General features: G+C 43.0%; 1 protein-coding gene across 2 annotated transcripts in view; it reads right to left on the reverse strand.

Moving 5' to 3' along the window:
* Positions 1 to 2,607: 2,607 nt before the first annotated feature.
* The window catches only part of LOC120559985 (nucleus accumbens-associated protein 2-like), a 16,961-nt gene continuing 1,216 nt past the window's right edge, over positions 2,608 to 18,352 (reverse strand). Inside the window, exons 1-8 of one of the 2 annotated variants that reach the window (XM_039802065.1) lie at positions 15,447 to 15,522; positions 14,519 to 15,250; positions 13,750 to 13,958; positions 11,399 to 11,658; positions 8,446 to 8,622; positions 5,903 to 6,008; positions 3,862 to 3,959; positions 2,608 to 3,741 (exon numbers count right to left, since the gene is read on the reverse strand). In XM_039802065.1, the coding sequence (XP_039657999.1) occupies positions 3,113 to 3,741; positions 3,862 to 3,959; positions 5,903 to 6,008; positions 8,446 to 8,622; positions 11,399 to 11,658; positions 13,750 to 13,958; positions 14,519 to 14,959 (1,920 nt within the window). In that variant the 5' untranslated portion in view covers positions 14,960 to 15,250; positions 15,447 to 15,522 and the 3' untranslated portion in view covers positions 2,608 to 3,112. Of the gene's footprint in view, positions 3,742 to 3,861; positions 3,960 to 5,902; positions 6,009 to 8,445; positions 8,623 to 11,398; positions 11,659 to 13,749; positions 13,959 to 14,518; positions 15,251 to 15,446; positions 15,523 to 18,352 lie in introns of those variants that run through there. The other variant, XM_039802064.1, reaches the window with a different exon arrangement.

Here is an 18,352-nt window from a genome sequence, read left to right on the forward strand (position 1 = left end):
GGCGATAGGTGTAAACCGAGCCCTGGGTATCCTGCTCTGCCTTTGAGAAAATGAAAGCTCAGATGGGCCGATCTGGAATCTTGCCTCTAGCAGGGTTACCTCCCCTTTCTGCGGGTGGCTGTGGCTCAGTGGTAGAGCGGTTGCCTGCCAATCGGAAGGTTGGTGGTTTGATCCTTGGTCCTGCAGTCCCATGTCGTAGTGGCCTTGGGCAAGACACTGAACCCCGAGTTGCCCCTGATGCTGTGCATCGGAGTGTAAATGTGTGTGAGTGTTTATCTGATGAGCAGGTGGCAGCGAATGTGTGTGAATGGTGTATTATGTACTATATTAAAGTGCTTTGAGTAGTCGTTAAGACTAGAAAAGCACTATATAAAAACAGTCCATTTACATTCTCTGCTTTGCACGGCCAGAGAATTTGGCCCGCCCATGAGAGAGACATCATCATCAGTTGGTCAAGGCCCCCTCTCCTCCTCAATAGCTACAGACACAGAAATGGCACATACTAAAGAAAGCTCATTGGCTTTGGGTGGTAATTCTGGTATTTCGGGAAAGAGACTTCAGATACAGTATTAAGGGACCACTAAGGTCAATATAAAAGCATCCAAGGAGCACCATATCATGGGATCTTTAAAAGTACTTGCATAACGATTTATTCTCTTAATCTTATTTGCAAATATCTACGGCAAGCAAACTTCACTGGTGAGACAAACGTGTGACGGTCAAGAAGATGTTTTGGCAGGGGGAAAACTGATCAGAAAATGTAACGGAATGTTGTAGAAATGTAGTGGAAAGTATAGCTAGCCTAATTGCTACAAAATGTAACGAAGTAAAAGTCAAAAGTAGCCCAGTGTTCGTTATACAAAAGACGTGTTCGTTCTGATTTCTGGAGGAAGGAGAGACTGGGTCGAATTGAAAGATTAAGCAAAAGGTTTAATAAAACAACACGGTGAAAACAGTCAAAACACAATCAAACATTTAACATAAAACACTGCCAGTAGCAGACTGCAAAACATGCTTCCCCTTGTTGGGACACAGATTGCAGCCATGCGACATGACAAAACAAATGTTACACTGCAGCTGACAGCGGACTGAATCCATGATTCTCCTTGTGGAGTCACATAAAAACAGTCCCGAATCTTTCTCCTGATCCCACATTTATTCCTGTCCCTCAGGATAAGGACACACCTCTGAATTTCAAGTCACAGACTAAAGTTGTTTATCATGGAAGTGTTGATTCTACAGTAATATGCATTTCCTTTGTTCTAATCACATCTAGCTCAACAGGGGATGGCTCCCCCAAAAAGAGACAACAGTTACCTTTCCTGTGGGGACAATGAGTCTTCTACAGCATCTTCTTTCATGCTAAATAACCTAATCAATTCTTTAGAAGCTTGAGTTTGGGTGAGGCAGTCAAATGCTGATTAGTGTATTTGATTAGATCTACCTGCAAACTGCATATAACCAAAAGTACATTGTTTTCAAAACGTAAGCATAGTTTTAACTTTTTATAACCTAACACTAGGCTATGCACTATTGAGTCTACTTAAAGTGATGGTTCGGAGTAATTCACCCTAGGGTCCTTTGCACCATGACCTCGAGCCAAACACCCCCCCAGAAGCTTTTTTCACCTGGGTCTAACATTGGGAGAGTTAGCTAGAGTAGCGTTATCAGCTGAATAGCTTAGCGCAGGGGCTAATGGTCCTACGTTTGTATCTTGTAAGTTACCCCACTAATAATGCCCGAAATGATACCAAAGTAGTACAAATAGGTTATGCTCTCATAAAACGATGGATTGGAAAGTTTGTAAGTATACCAGAAGTTTATGAACACTTGCCTGCTCTCTTCTGCTGCTGCTGCTACCTGCAGTTAGACGAGTGCTTAGGGCCGTCTACAAATTACTACACTGAAAAGAGTTACAACAAAAATATTTATTAATTCAATGATTAAATAAGGTAATGTCTCCAAACTTACCTCAATTATTACTTGTCTCCTGCTAGTTATACTACAGCACTTACTTTAAAACATTTATTTTTTTATTTTTGTTATATCTCTTTTCGGTGTTGTACTTTGTAGACGGCCCTAAGCACTCATCTTACAGCAGCAACAACAACAGCAGAGAGCAGAAGCCAGCAGGCAAGTGTTATTTACATAAACTTCTGGTGTACTTACAAACTTTCCAATCCATCGTTTTATGAGAGCATAACCTATTTGTAGTAATTTGTAGACGTTGGTATCATTTTGGGCATTATTAGTGGGGTAATTTACACATACAAACGTGGGTCTGTTAGCCCCTGCGCTAAGCTATTCAGCTGATAACGCTCTCTACGCTAACTCTCCCAATGTTAGACCCAGGTGAAAAAAGCTTCTGGGGGGGTGTTTGGCTCGAGGTCATGGTGCAAAGGACCCTAGGGTGAATTACTCCGAACCATCACTTTAAGTAAAGATTACAGATACGTGAAAAATGCAGGCCAACTTAAATACAGTAACAAATTATTTGTTCTTCGTTACATTCCACCACTGCCAGAGGGTGGCGCTATAGGAAACCTCAGGAGGACCACACATTTAAAAGTTTCAGTTCCGATCATACAGAAAACACAAAGACAGTAATCTGATTATTAAGAAGCTTTATTGTCGTTATCAGATTGAATATTATCATCATCATCAGTCCTTTTGCTATAAGCCTGTGTGCTGGACTGCAGGAGGCTGTTAACATGCAGTTGAGCCGAGCAGACAGACAGACAGGAGGACAGACAGGTAAAGGAGCAGACATACAGACAGACAGAGGTAGGTCAAACAGAAAGGTAGACAAACTGGGGGCAGAGAGGTAGACAGGTGGATAGGTAGTGAGGTAGGGGAAGAGACAGACAGGGACAAATGAGGACTGTCTGTCCCAGGTAGAAGCAAACAGACAGGTAGAGACAGACAGGAAGAAAGGAGGACTGTCTTTCCCAGGTAGAAGCAGACAGGATAACTGTCATTCCTAGGTAGAGGCAGACAGACAGAAAGGTAGACAGGAGAGCTTTCTGTCCCAGGTAGGGCAGACAGACAGATGGGGGGGGGACAGGTAGCTATTGTGTTATTTACATACAGGTAGGCAGATGCAATAGAATGCTTATTGGCTGTCTTCCAGAGCCTCCGCCCCCCTCTCTTCTGTGTCGGCCAATCCCCTGTGAGGAGGAGTGGGCTCTGCAGGCTGAGGGGAGGGGTGTGAGGAGGAGGAGGAAGAAGAGGAGGAGGACAGGGAGACTGGGAGGTCTGGGGTTTGATCAGTCTGTAGCCTCCCTCCCCCGTCTGCCTCGCCGCCCATCAGCTCTTCCTCTGCCTGACCCCCACCTGCTCCTGCTCCTGCCCCACGGGACACGGCGAACTGCAGGTGCGGCAGGAGGGCGGCTGGGGCCTCTTTCTCTCTTTCTTTCTCCCCCGCGGCCTCCCTCTCGCGTCGCTCGGCGAACAGCGGAGCCTCCAGTCCGAGGTAGGACGCGCCGAGCTGCCGCAGGTCCAGCTCGAAGGGGCTGCAGCTGCGCTGCACCGCCGCTTCCCCTCCCTGACCTCCTCCACCCTGACCTCCTCCTCCTCTCTTAGCCTTGCGGGGGTGGGAGGAGGTAGGGAGGCTGTCAGGAAGGAGAGACTGGATCTTGGGGAGCCAACGTTTACGGACTCTTCGGGCGTTGGTACACATGTCGGCCGCAATGACATTCATCTCACTCTCCTTAAAATTAGGAGCAAAGTTCTGACAGTAGACTGAGGAGGAGGAGGAGGGAAATGTCTTAATATTTACAAAATACAGTAAAAAGACATACATCCATGTGTGTGTGTGTGCGTGTGTGTGTGTGTTTGTGTGTGTGTGTGTGTGTGTCCTACGTTTGACGGTGTTTAACACTCGGTTGTCCAGAGGCTTTCGGCTCGGATCATTGGTAGAGGAGCGGATCCCTGTCCCACAGCTATTGGCCAGAGTGTTTCTATGGATACCATAACAACCCAATCAGCACCTATACTGAGCTTTAGATTACCCCCCCTCCCTTTCACGCAGACAATGATGTGACAGAGCAGTTATGTAAAACAGCAGCTGGCTGAGAGTCAGAATGTTCTGGAATATATAACACAGCCTGATGTCACATGACGTCTGATGATGTCACATGACGTCTGATGATGTCAGCCCCTCTATGTGTGACATATGGTTGATAATGTATAGCCTCTTTTTTATGTTAGACATGTTTACAGGTAGATAATATTTTAGCTTTGTTGACTATTTGGTGGAGGTTAAACTATTCATCCAGTCAGATATGTATAACATATACATATCTAGAATACGCAGATCTATCACAACCATAGACTGTATATAAAGATGGACAACAATACAGCTCCCAAAAGTGATGGTAAAACATCTGGACCACCCCTGGTGGCTGACTGTGGAATAGGACATAAATCCCGCCCCCTCCATGTTCAAAAATCAAAGTAGGCCTCTTCTGATAAATTTGGTTTTACTTACTTAGTATTATATTACTTTATAAGCAATTATATGCATCAGTCATTTCTGATGGCCCACTTCAGGATGCCATCAGAGAACATGAACAAGTCATTTTAGAGGGGTGATAGAATGCAAAACCAATTTTACCTTGTCATAATTGAATAACGACAAATTAAATAGGACATACATAGAACCTCAAAATCCCATTGACACCTCTTTCCTCTGCAAATCTCACAATTTGAAACTCCCTCTGAAAACAGGCAAATCTCAACGAATCACAGAGTTGACGTCAACTCGGTGGCTCCTCCTTAGTATCTACCTCTGTCACGCCCCAACATTTACATAGGCTACACCACTGATCTGAGATCAGGTAGTCTTCTGAATAGGTCACGCAGATCTCAGAATTTGTATATATTGTTCGGATGCTATTTCATCACTTGTTCATCACAGTTAATCTTATAATGGATATGTGTGTTGAGATATTTAAACAAATGCTTCCGCGAGCTCATTGATAGAGCCCGCGGCTGGATGAAGCTGTATCAATGAGAGCTAGCTAGCCTCCTCCTAGACCTCTGAAATTCACAAAAATGCATTAAATTCAAATCGGACAAAAGTGTCAGCTAAGCTTTGTAAGACCTTAGGGTACTAAGGATACTCTAGTTATGCCGAAAGTGTAGCTAGCTAGCCGCGGTCTTTACCCATAGGATTGAATGGACACTAGCAGCTAACGAAACCCCTCATATTCACAAAAATGCATTAAATTGAAATCGGACACAAGTCTTAGCTTTCTAAGACCTTGGGGTAGCTGTAATATAAATGGCGTGACGAAATTCAAACTGTAAATATACTATAGTTATGCCAAATTTGCAATTAGCTATCAATTTTCGTAAAATGGCCCATATTTGAGCTTTATATAGTTGATTTCTCGCATAAGTGTCTCAGATAATAATAATAATAAGATAATAAGTCTCAGAAGTGAATTTAATAACGAAATAGCAGACAAACAATGTATAACTACTGCAGTGTCTGAAATATGAGACCTGCTGTCTTGTCTCCAATGTATGTGTATGTGGGTCGCTCAACCAATCAGTGCGCAGCTCATCTAAATATTCATGAGCCTACCATATTTGGAAGAAAAACTCTTGTTCAAAGTAGGGCCATATTCGCAGGGTAGTTAATGGCCCACAGAAAAGCACTTGGGTTATTTTCAGCTCAACCAATGTTAAATACCCTATTAGGAGACCTTAAGGAACAGTGTGAAATACCCTATATAATCATTCTATCACCCTTTAAACCTTGAGCATGTAAGTGAGCTTTAGAGGTGTATTTTTGAACGTTTAACTGATTCAGGCTAATAGTTTCCCTCTGCTCCCAGTCTATATGCTAAGCTAGGCTAACCACGTCCAGGATCTCTGAAAACAGTGTCCAGCTCACCTGTCAAAGAACGTAGCCAGCAGTCTCCTGAGCAGCACCTTGTGTTTGACTCCGGCACACAGGTGACAGTTCATCAGCTGACCTCGTGTCATGAAAACACCTGAACCTAAACACACACACACACACACACACACACACACACACACAAATATCAGTATGTCTGATTTATGTCTGACAGTTTTGTGTTTAATGACCTTCCTACCAATCGTGTTACCATGAGGACAAACTTAAAGAACAGGAAAGGGCTTTTCACACAGTTTATGCTAGAATGGATGGTCCGGAAGGACGGGGAAAGGCGTGACGCGTCCCTTAGGTCTCGCAATAGCAAACCTATCTCCACAGTGCTGTGGAGTTAGGTATGGCTACGCCACAGATACATTCTAGAAAAGGAGGAAAAAAATGCTCTGAGATTTCTTTTAAACCAATCACAATTGTCTTGGGCGGTACTAGGCTCTAGTCTAAAATATACCTGAAATTACTGAATTGTGTTATATTGTTTTTTTTAACCTTTATTTATTCAAGGAAGGTTTACTGAGAGGAAGCCTCTCGTTTGCAGGAACGCCCTGATCCCATTCACACAGTTACACATTCATACCTGGACCTGAACACGTTCCTTCCTGAGACTATATTGCAGAGCCAACATCGCTGTGTCTGGAGTTTAGCGCCGCCCATGACGAGTGTGACTGGTTTAAAGAAATGCAAACAACCCAGAGCGTTATTAATTCCTATCCCAGAATGTATGTGTGGTTTAGACAGACCTTACTCCACAGCGCTGTGGAGATAGGTCTGGCAATGCAAGACTGTAACGAGAGGTCTTTTGAATGGTTAGCTGATAGCGCAAGTGCTGACATTACATGTGGGGGTGTGTTTGTGTGACGCTGATAACTCAGGCCATAGCAGGTGCGTGAGAGAGATTCATTCAGGAGATTGTCATGGAAAGAGCACACTGATGGCTGCAAACCCCATGGAGAACACTATTGAAGACAAAGACACTAAAAGACTTTTCTTGTTTTCCCACAACATAACTTTTGTAAATACACCTTTTAAAACTTGCACTACAACAACAAGGAAATTATATTAATAATAATAATTATCGATTTTCAAATATTGCACCTGTCAATACAGAACTAAATATTCTGTAGCCTATTTTGCCGTCAATACTGCCAACGTTCTCTTTGCTGTAATCGCACAAAAATATTGACAAAATAAAGTTGAAGAACATGGTATTATTTCATTTTATCAATGGGAAACATATATGTGTACAGACAAGGCTAGCAGCAGCGCTGCGTCAGACACGTTTCTGGTTTGCAAAGACATAGAAAACGCAGCCGCCACGCAACTGACACGCAACAGGAACGCCACGCTCACACCACGCAGGTAGTGTGCAGGAGGCCTTATACTTCCAACTGTTTTACGACAAACTGAGACTTTCTTGACTTGGAAAATGATCTTTGAAAGTGACGACATTATACGTGTAATTCATGGCTCAATTCAAACGCGATCAAAAAATAATTAGTCTCTCCCGATTACCTACAGTACATATTTTTTCTGTAATAAGGTCCCATGGTGGTCCATCAGAAGGGGAGGGACATTGCCTCTCTATGTGCTCTTACCAGTGTTTTGCCGTGTGTACTTCGTCAACAGCATTCCCCACCAATCGTTCCCAAAACGTCCCAGTTAGATAATATACAGTACAGGCCAAAAGTTTGGACACACCTTCTCATTCAATGCCTTTCCTTTTTATTTTCATGACTATTTACATTGTAGATTTTCACTGAAGACATCAAAACTATGAATGAACACATATGGAATTATGTACTTAACAAAAAAGTGTGAAATAACTGAAAACATGTCCTATATTTTAGATTCTTCAAAGTAGCCACCCTTTGCTTTTTTTATTAATAAGGGAAAAAATTCCACTAATTAACCCTGACAAAGCACACCTGTGAAGTGAAAACCATTTCAGGTGACTACCTCATGAAGCTCATTGAGAGAACACCAAGGGTTTGCAGAGTTATCAAAAAAAGCAAAGGGTGGCTACTTTGAGGAATCTAAAATATAAGACTAAAACTTTTGGCCTGTACTGTATTCCGTAAACATATTCTTTGAAAATCTTTACAATCATTCACCAATAGAACCAAGCAGACCTGCCTTATTGCACAATCCACATTTTCTTCAAAACCTGCCATTTTTAGAGTGTGGCTTGCTAGCTCACAGTTTGTTGTTGTTTCCCATAGGGATTTTGAGAACAGACACACAGGGAGCAGAAGGTGAGGGACATCTCACGACGGAAGTAAGGCTTTATCCTGGAAATGTACTTACGTTGATCCAGACTAACCCTGGGTAAACAATGCGTGTGGAAAAAAGGGGCTAAGTTAAGGCTAAGGATAGCCCTGGGCTAAGAATATGCAGTGTGAAAAGCCTTGATGCTGTGTCTAAAATCACTGCTTATTTACTATCTTGTGCACTGTATTAACCTTTCACCTTTTATTTAAGTGTAAAATGTAATGCTCTACGTCTAGACAGGTGTTCTGTTGTTTTACCTGCCACCAGCTCCACCTTCTCTCCTGGGTCTCCCTCAGTGTAGAGCGACGGGTGGCAACGATACCCAATCTGACTAATCAGACTGGCAGGGAGCGCCATGTTGTCCCGACCAACCAGCACACAGGGCCGACGCTCGTTAGCCAATGGAAGGGATAGCATCTCCATCTTCTCTTGGACTGGACCAATAAGAAATGGAAATAATGGGGTGTTTAGCATAACCACGAGGTGTAATTACAAAAATATTAAACAAAGTTGAGTGAACCTGTGGAGTGTTGAAGCTCATTCTTGAGTGTCTTATACTGCACTACCACTGATGTCCACTAGACGTTGCTCCCAGAAAACTCTGACTGCGTTAAGGGCTTTTCACGCGGGGAGCGTCACTTTGTCTGTGTAGTCGCATGGATCCGCAGGGTCTCACTGCACTCCTCATGTGAATAGACAGGCGGACAACTCTCCGCGAGTGAACGGCAGGCAATCAATGTGTGGTAACCATGGGTATTCTGTGCACTACTGTATCCCTGCTGTACAACTGAATGAGATTAGCTGACAGTGGTATCATATATCCCTAATCACAGGTTGATTTATAACAAATAGCGGCAATCTTTCCTAACCACAGACTGTTATTTTTGATAGCTAAAGTTAGCTAAATTAGCATTATCATAATTACTTGTGCAGAAGCTATGACGAGCAAAAGCCCCACTGCCCATTTCCTGATAACTGTCTTATAATTTAGTGAACTCACAATCAGTTGCTTGCACAGTTCCAGGAAAGAATAGAACAGAATGCCTTTTATTGTCACTATACACATGTACAACGAGATTAAAAGCAACTCATTTATCCAGTGCCACCATGTAACAATGTAACAACATGGAATAAAATAAGTAGTGCAAAAAAAAAGGGGGGGGGGTTAAGGTGCACAGTTCTAAGACGCTATATACATATATAAAAAAATTAAAGTTGTCTGATAAGTACGCGAGTGCTGAGGTCTGTTTGTTTCAATTGATGGCCCCAGCCCACCCCGGACCCGTCATACAAATGAATGAAGATGTAAGGGTACAGAACCAAACCCGGGACATAGCAGTTATATGTATGTATCTTAACCATTTTGTTACCAGGATGATCCGTGGGTGTAGTACTTTCTAATAGGCCAGGAACTATTTCAGAAACTCAGGAACCTATCAGCATTTAAATAAAGTTACTGTCCTCCAAAAAGTCCTCACTAATTGGTCAAACACAAACCTCAGGCTACTACAACTTGTGTTCACCTTCATTCAAACAGTCAAAGACGCACTGTGTGAGTATCTAGTATCTACTTTGTTGTATCAACATTAGGGGGAAAGACAAATATTTCTGGATTTATTTATTTTAAAGATAATTTTTTGGGGCTTTTCTGCCTTTAATTCTTGACAGGACAGTTAGGTGAGAAATTTTACTCCATACTCCGTTACGGCTGTGAGTTTCCGTTTCGATTTCAAAAGTAATCATGAAGAGGACACGGCGAAGTGTGGCGTGGGACCATTTTGATAAAAACAAAACTACTTAGTTCACTGCAAACACTAATGTGCCTGCTCTCAGTCTCAACCTAGCATAAGTGCCCAAGACAAATTTCTCCTATGGGAGACAATAAAGGCTTATCTTATCTTATTTTATCTTATAAACTCGACGTTAGCACGGATGAGCTGCGATGCACAACGAGCAGAGAAAATTACCCAAGGGACCTGCAAGTTCATTGACATGGATATTGGAATCAATATATCACATTTCGTCACGACGTACCATCACCAGACTGGTAGAAACTCACTACGAAGAACGGAATAAGGTTCCCCGGGCTGGCCAAGTTAGCGCGGAGGTACCTGTGCATCCCGGCAACGCGGCTCTTTTCGGTGGCTGGACTGACGGTCACCAGGTAGCGGTCGCGTCTGACCACAGATAATGTCAACATGCTTATCTTTCTCAACAAAAATCAGTAGACTGGTGCAGAAGTTGTATGTGAGTTAGCCTATTAGGCTTTGTCCGTGCCTTGGATAGTTTTGAGTTACATTTTGACAAAACCTGTCAGATCTGAGTATTACTATGTTTTTGGTTAAGTTATTATTTAATATGATTCTTTTTATTTATTATTTTGGAACAAACGAGGGTCTCTATTTAAGAACGCTGGCTCGCAGCTGCAGGTTCTGCTGCATCAGAGCACTGCACCGCAGCGCATATATCTATAATCTATATCTATATCTATAACCTCCAGTTTAACTGCCACAAGTTGTTCTTCTTGTAATTGAGATCTCATCGAGGAAAAGCACGCTGTATTTTTGATTTTCATTGCATTTTTAATTTATAAAAAGTTAAATAAATAAATAATTTTAATATAAAAATATTAATGATTAATCGATAGTCGATCGTTAATTCTCCCGACGATCGACTAAGAAATTGTAATCAAATGCCCATCCCTACTACACACTGAGCCAACCCGGCCACTGGATTTATTTTCTTAATGTTTATTTACTTTAAAAAACAATTATGACTGGTCTAATGCAGTTTTTTAATACGGAATTGGACTAATTTGCCTAATCTTCATGGTTCTTCAGATGTGTCGTAAACACAGATGGTATTACCTTAAAGTGACTTTAGTTCCCAGTTTTGTTTTTAAATTCAGTTCATCTGGTTCTAAAGTTCCTGGAACTATTGGTTTATAAAGGGCTAAATGGGTGCAGGTGTTTTGACGCTTGTCCTACGCTATTGGTGTGTGTGTGACACATAATTCGTCTGGAACTCAAAACATTACCAGTCCGTCCGAGTTTGTTCTCTAAAACTCTGTGAGCCTATGAATCTGTCTTCTGAACTTATAAAGGGATCGCCACTAAGATTAGTTTTGTGCTCATTCTGTAAATGTTGTGGTTAATGAACTTCCACACTGGGGAGCACAGATGAATGGGATCATACTATGATGTAACTTACGGTAGGGGTTTCCCGGATGTCCGTAAATGTGTTGGTAAAGTCCGGAGTGGACGGTGTTCCCGTAGTAATCCTCCTCCAGCTCCTCCTCGGTGGGGGGTTGAGAGGGAGGGGAGTCTGTGGGAAGGCTGGAGCCTCCTGGACTGGAACGCCCCCCATTCGCCAGCAGATAGGACTGCAGCCCCGGAACCAAACTTCCCCCTGCACCCAGGTAACACAGAGCACTGCTCCTGGAGGACTGGAGGTCCACAGAAATGTCCACTCTGAGGACAGAACAACAAAGACAAGATAGACCAGGAAGAGACAGCATTCTGTATTCTAAATGTATACTTCGCTTTTGATACAAAAAAGATTTATTATACCACAAGTAATAGTTGTCTGTTAACTGTACTTTTTACCGTTTGATGTCCAATCCAACTAATTAAGTCATTTGCGTTCCCACATACTGCTCGACCAGGTAATGTCTAGATAAATTCAGGTTTGCAGTGCATGTGTGAAAGGGGCTATAGCCTACTCTATGTAAACAGGGAAGAGGGTCACAACTCAGGCTGAGCAATTTTATCGATTCTGCGATATAAATCGATATTCTTTCCCCAAGAAAGTAGGCCTATTGATTTTTAAGGTATCGATGCATAAGTCCCATTCAAATCCCCCGTGTTTACCCCCGTTTGCGTTGCAGGAAGAGCGATTTGGTCAGCCAGCCGCTTGTGTCGCTGTAGAGTAGGCAATGTCAACTGGTGGCCCGCCGCCAAAGCTTTTAGTCAGGCCCGCAGAATAATCATGAATTCACAAAATGTAAAGAGGAAAAAATGCGTTCTGTTATTTATCATTTCAAGCATTTAGAGCAAAAACCCAGCCCCCTGTATTTACATCTCTATTCACATGCCGGGATTCTGTACAGCGATGCCTGAGCGCCACACATACAGCTGAGCCGAGATGTGTGTGCGTTAAAACACACACACAGCTGAGCCGGGATGTGTGTGCGTTAAAACACACACACAGCTGAGCCGGGATGTGTGTGCGTTAAAGGTTAAAACACGCAGCACCTGACTGGGAACGATACAGAGTAACCAACGGCTGCTGGGGCAGATGAACTCACGTTGGTCTCTTTTCTGTAAATAGGCTACAATTAAACCTTCGTGAGTAGAAAGTCAATACTTATCAATGCACTCACCTGTGTAGACCGGCATAAACATGTAGAAAGCGATATTTCAATCTGCTCAGTCCACCGTGCTGTTTTACGCAAACACAGCTCTACTCTGCAAATAGCAAATTTTTACAAACAAGCTAAAACAAAAGCGGTCGGTTTGTAGTCTAACTGTTTATCTTAGGTTGCCGGGAATCTGGAAATTTTGACAAATTCTTGTAAACCTCACTGTTGGCTGAACAAACCAAACTCGGACAATCTGGAGCTACTTAATATGCACGTGAATGACGTGATCGTTATGTTCGAGTGATGATGATGATGATGCTGGTTGTATTATTTTGCAACAACATCGTTTCATTGTAAATGAGGCATACATGACGAGTGCATAGCCTGCTTATCAGTCCATTCATCATTAAAGCTGGGATTTTCCACATCAACTTTTCCCTTCAGCCTCTTTGACAGTGACATGTTTACCTGACAACAGCAATTTCTTTCTGCAAGCATTTTCCACCAATCAGGATGCTGTATACTACAATAATGTTTCCATAATCACAGACTTTAACCATCACTCCTAGGTGAACTGCCTCCTAGTCTGAGATCTTCTTCTAGTTAAAGAGCCAGTTATCATTATGGAGTTTCCATGTTTTTAGGAGTTTGCTCACACTAATACATGTAAAAAAAAAAAATATATATATATATATATATAGCATTAATTCAGTAAGAAAGTGAAAATTTCGAACAAGAATAGGCGTATTAGGTATAAATTCATTTTATTTTCTTTATTTGAAAGTGCTTAGAAAAATTCTGAAAAAAATGTAGTTGATGATCCCTGCTGTAGACGTTCCAGTCAGTCAGTCAGTCAGTCAGAGACATATTGTGTAATTGATGTTTTTAGTTTCAGTTCAATTAATTAAATCCAAGTAAATGGAACACTCACAAGATGTCACCAAAATCACTCTGTCCCCTTTAAAGCTTTCATAAAATGATGTAAGTGTATCGAATTATATCGAATCGTATCGTTGGCTGAATATCGTGATATATATCGTATCGTGAGCTGAATATCGTGTATCGCTACAGCCCTAGTCACAACTAGTCTTTGCCTTTTTAAGGGGTCACAAGACTTAAAGTTTAGGAACCACTGCTGTAGTTCAACAGGATGCCCTAAAATGATCCCACAGATCGGAAATGAACTCCTGTTTCTCCTCACCTGGCCTCCTCTCCTCCTCCTCTTGCTGCTCCTCTTCCGTTCTCAGCAGGAGGAGTGTCGGCTCTCTCCTGCTTGATCCTGCTGACGGCTAGCAGCAGCTCCTCGGGGCTCAGGGACGGCTGGTTTGGACTGGCCTCCTGCAGCTGGGGGGCGCTGTGCTGCTGGACCATCGGGGTGTCAAAACCCCCAAGCTCGTCAGCTGAGGTTGTCTGTAATACATCCGTGTGTTTAAATAAAGTTAAAAAGTTAAAAAGAGATGCTGATAAAGAGTATTGAAATGTATCATCAGAATGCGCATATTACTGTTTGCTGATAATAAATTTGGCCTCATCATGAACTGCTGCTTAGAGCATTTACACTACTTTAAAAAACACAAGCTGTGACATCATTAGTTGGGGTGTGGCCAGAGAAAGTTCTGACTAATCAAATTTAAAGTGTGATGATCTGCTGCAGTTCCTCTAATGTCCACTATATGCTGCTGTAATTAAAGTTAGTAACGTTTTTACAGTTCGGCTCTCTGCAGATCACTGAGCTTCTTCGAGTCTGAGGGAGATTTTTTTTTTTTACAGTCACTGAGTTTAATTCACACATTAGTATTCTTCTCCAAGTCAGATTTACCAAACTTTCAACTTAATGAATGATACCTTAATTCTATATTTGGTCTATATGTGGTCTACCTTGATTGTGGTCTAGGCTATATGTAGTCTATATGTGGTCTACCTGGATTAATTTGGTCTATATACAGCTCTGTGGGTGTAGCCAAATCCACCTGTGAGTCGCAGCAGAGAGGTGAGGAGGAGGAGGAGGAGGAGGCCTTCAACATCATCAGCTCCATGCCTCGCTCCACGATGTTCTGAATTTGCAGGTAGCCAGCGGTGTACATGAGCACCAGCTGCTCACTGGCGGCCATGCTGAGGCGCCCTGTGTAGCAGAAGGACAGAATCTGCTGGAAACACGTCGGCGTCACCGAGGACGGCAGCTCGAACACCGCCTGGGAGGAGGACGAGGACGAAGAGTCGGCTGCAGAGCTGAACAGGTCTCTAAAGTAGAGTGAGGAGGCAGCAAGGACAGCCCGGTGCGCCTTGAAGGCCTGGCCCTGCACCAGGATGGAGACATCACAGTAGTGACCCAGCAGCCGCTGTTCATTCAGGCTACCCAGCACACTGCTGCCGAAGTCTGGGATCTCCACCTGCAGCAGCCCCTCAGACATGGTGGACGCCGTCGGTCCAGAGGAGGACGGGACAGGAAGTTACGGCTAGGAGGAGACGGTCCTGACCAGCCAGAGTTGACGGAGGAAGAGGGTGGGATCAGTTCAGAGTGTTTAAGTGTCAGGGATCCTGCAGATATCACCTCCAAAACGTTTCAGATCCATGTTGTTCTGGAGGAAACAATGAGGTCAGGGCTGGCAGAGAGGGTGGGTAGGGTGTGCGTTCAGGTCGGAGGTGTTGGGTGGAGGAGATTGTGGATCATCAGGATGGAGGTCAGCTCAGCACAGAAACAGCTACAACATGGGGAGGGAGAAGAGGTTTAGAGGATTACACTTTCACACCTTCTCGTCTGCCTGCATAACAAACTGAGAAAACAACAATCACACCTAGGACGCTCTAACACCTCTCAGTTTCATCTCTCCTCTGTCTCTACCAATTCTTCCGCTCGTAAATTATAACTATAAAAAATATTAAACGACTTTGAGTTACCATATAAAGAAAAACAGCATTCCATATCTAATACAATTCTGTCAGCACAAAAATAAAAATGACTCAACACGAACATGTTCCAACATTTTCAGGGGAGTCTGGAGTATAAAAGATTCTCTGTCCGTGTCTGTAAATAATCAAATGATAATCTTCTGAGGTATGCTTTCAGTCTAGTTGCTCATTATTCACTTCAGCTGGAAGTTTGTCTCTCTGAACTGAACAATGAAGCTAACAAACATGGAGGGAGTCACATATATGACTCATCAAACAGCCAGAGCCAGAGGGAGGGTCATGATGACATCACTTCATTTCATTATTCTCTTGTCTTTCATGTAGGCTATTGACCTCACGCAGCCACTTTTTTATTTGTTCCATTTCCTCTTTTAACCCATGACGTCCGGTCTCTATGTCCGGCTGAACACAAGTCAAAAGTGTCCGTCCTGATTGGTTCACTAAGTCTACAATAAATTACTCAAAGTTGGGACTCTTTGGCTCAAATACCTACATAGTTAATAAAAGCTGCTTAACTGTGTGCTGTAGCAGCAGCGTACTAACATTTTCAAGAGCACTGATGTTCAACATCACATTAGTAACATTATTCAAATTCTTAATTAGGCTATCCCCCTGAAATGATAGACATTTTCCTGCCAGAATAGAATACTCCATCCAGAATAAACTCTGCGCGACAAGGGAAAACCCTGAAGGAGCCCGACACCCATTGAAAACATGTTTGACTTCGTGCCCCCCCCCTCCCCTCCCCCAAACAAGGGTAAAGAGCTGGTCCATTGCCCCACAACCAGGATGGAATTCACATTGCTCCTCAGGTTCTACAGTCAGTCACAGCCTCCCTTCCAGCACCCTGAAATAAACTGTCCCAGGGAGGTTGAGCAGTTTGATACTCCGATAATTGGAGCACATCCTCCAGCCCCCCTTATTAAAAATAAGTGTGAAGTCCCTAACGTTGACCAACACAGCCCAACAATTAACAGTGAAAAAGTTCAAGTATCTCTCGTTCACTAATGGGGGTAGGGTGGAGCGTGAGATCGAGCGGCGGATTGGTGCGTAATCAGCAGTGACGTGGGCGCTGTTCTGGACTGTTGTTGTTCAAAAGGGAGATGAGTTCGAGCTACGTTCAGACCCTCACCTAGGTTCACAAGCTTTGGCTAGTGACTGAAAGAATGAGATCACTGATACAATCGGCCGAAATGAGTTTCCTCCGTAGGTTGGCTGGGCTCAGACTTAGAGATAGGGTGAGGAGCTCAGACATCCGGAGGGAGCTTGGAGTAGAGTCGCGGAGATAGGGCATGGCCTTGGTGGAGGTCTGAGCTCTCTGAGTGCCCTTAGTTAGTATTATTATGAAACCAGAACAGAGCCACTGCAGTCCAGTCGAGCATAGTTCAGTCTAGAACAGTACAAAATGTAGAGCCAGACAATAGTTCTGTCAAGTAGGTTACATTATACCAGAACGGAGCTTGTCTCTTCTTTCAACAACTCTACTATCTCCAGAGGATGAAAGAGATATCCTTCACTACCGTTTATATACCTTTTACCACAATAAAGCCAGCTGTGACATGAAGAAGTCAGTGGTCATCATCACTGAGATCTAGACAGAATCAGCAGACCTGAAGTTACTGAGATATTTATCATTAGATGAGTTCAAAGTGAACCTTCATATACGTTATGCTCTTTAAGGACTTTTAAGGTTCTATCTAACTTCTTCCTACATTTCAATGACATATCCTGAATCAGACCTAAGGTTCAGGCCAGTAGAGTCTAGTATAGTAAAGTCTATTAGAGTCTAGTACAGCCCAGTAGAGTCTAGTACAGTAAAGTCTATTAGAGTCTAATAGTCTAGTACAGTAAAGTATAGTCGAGTCTAGTAGAGTCTAGTACAGCCCAGTAGAGTCTAGTACAGTAAAGTCTAGTAGAGTCTAGTATAGTCCAGTAGAGTCTAGTACAGCCCAGTAGAGTCTAGTATAGTAAAGTCTAGTAGAGTCCAGCAGAGTCTAGTACAGCCCAGTAGGGTCTAGTACAGTAAAGTCTAGTAGAGTCTAGTATAGTCCAGTAGAGTCTAGTACAGTAAAGTCTAGTAGAGTCTAGTACAGCCCAGTAGAGTCTAGTACAGTAAAGTCTATTAGAGTCTAATAGTCTAGTACAGTAAAGTATAGTCGAGTCTAGTAGAGTCTAGTACAGCCCAGTAGAGTCTAGTACAGTAAAGTCTAGTAGAGTCTAGTATAGTCCAGTAGAGTCTAGTACAGCCCAGTAGAGTCTAGTATAGTAAAGTCTAGTAGAGTCCAGCAGAGTCTAGTACAGCCCAGTAGGGTCTAGTACAGTAAAGTCCAGTAGAGTCTAGTACAGCCCAGTAGGGTCTAGTACAGTAAAGTCTAGTAGAGTCCAGCAGAGTCTAGTACAGCCCAGTAGGGTCTAGTACAGTAAAGTCTAGTAGAGTCCAGTAGAGTCTAGTACAGCCCAGTAGAGTCTAGTACAGTCCAGTAGAGTCTAGTACAGCCCAGTTATAGTACAGTAAAGTCTAGTAGAGTCTAGTACAGTCCAGTAGAGTCTAGTACAGCCCAGTAGAGTCTAGTATAGTAAAGTCTAGTAGAGTCCAGCAGAGTCTAGTACAGCCCAGTAGGGTCTAGTACAGTAAAGTCCAGTAGAGTCTAGTACAGCCCAGTAGGGTCTAGTACAGTAAAGTCTAGTAGAGTCCAGCAGAGTCTAGTACAGCCCAGTAGGGTCTAGTACAGTAAAGTCTAGTAGAGTCCAGTAGAGTCTAGTACAGCCCAGTAGAGTCTAGTACAGTCCAGTAGAGTCTAGTACAGCCCAGTTATAGTACAGTAAAGTCTAGTAGAGTCTAGTACAGTCCAGTAGAGTCTAGTACAGCCCAGTACAGTAAAGTATATTAGAGT

Source organism: Perca fluviatilis, chromosome 6 (assembly GCF_010015445.1).
Source record: "Perca fluviatilis chromosome 6, GENO_Pfluv_1.0, whole genome shotgun sequence".
In the NCBI taxonomy this organism is placed as follows: Eukaryota; Metazoa; Chordata; class Actinopteri; order Perciformes; family Percidae; genus Perca; species Perca fluviatilis.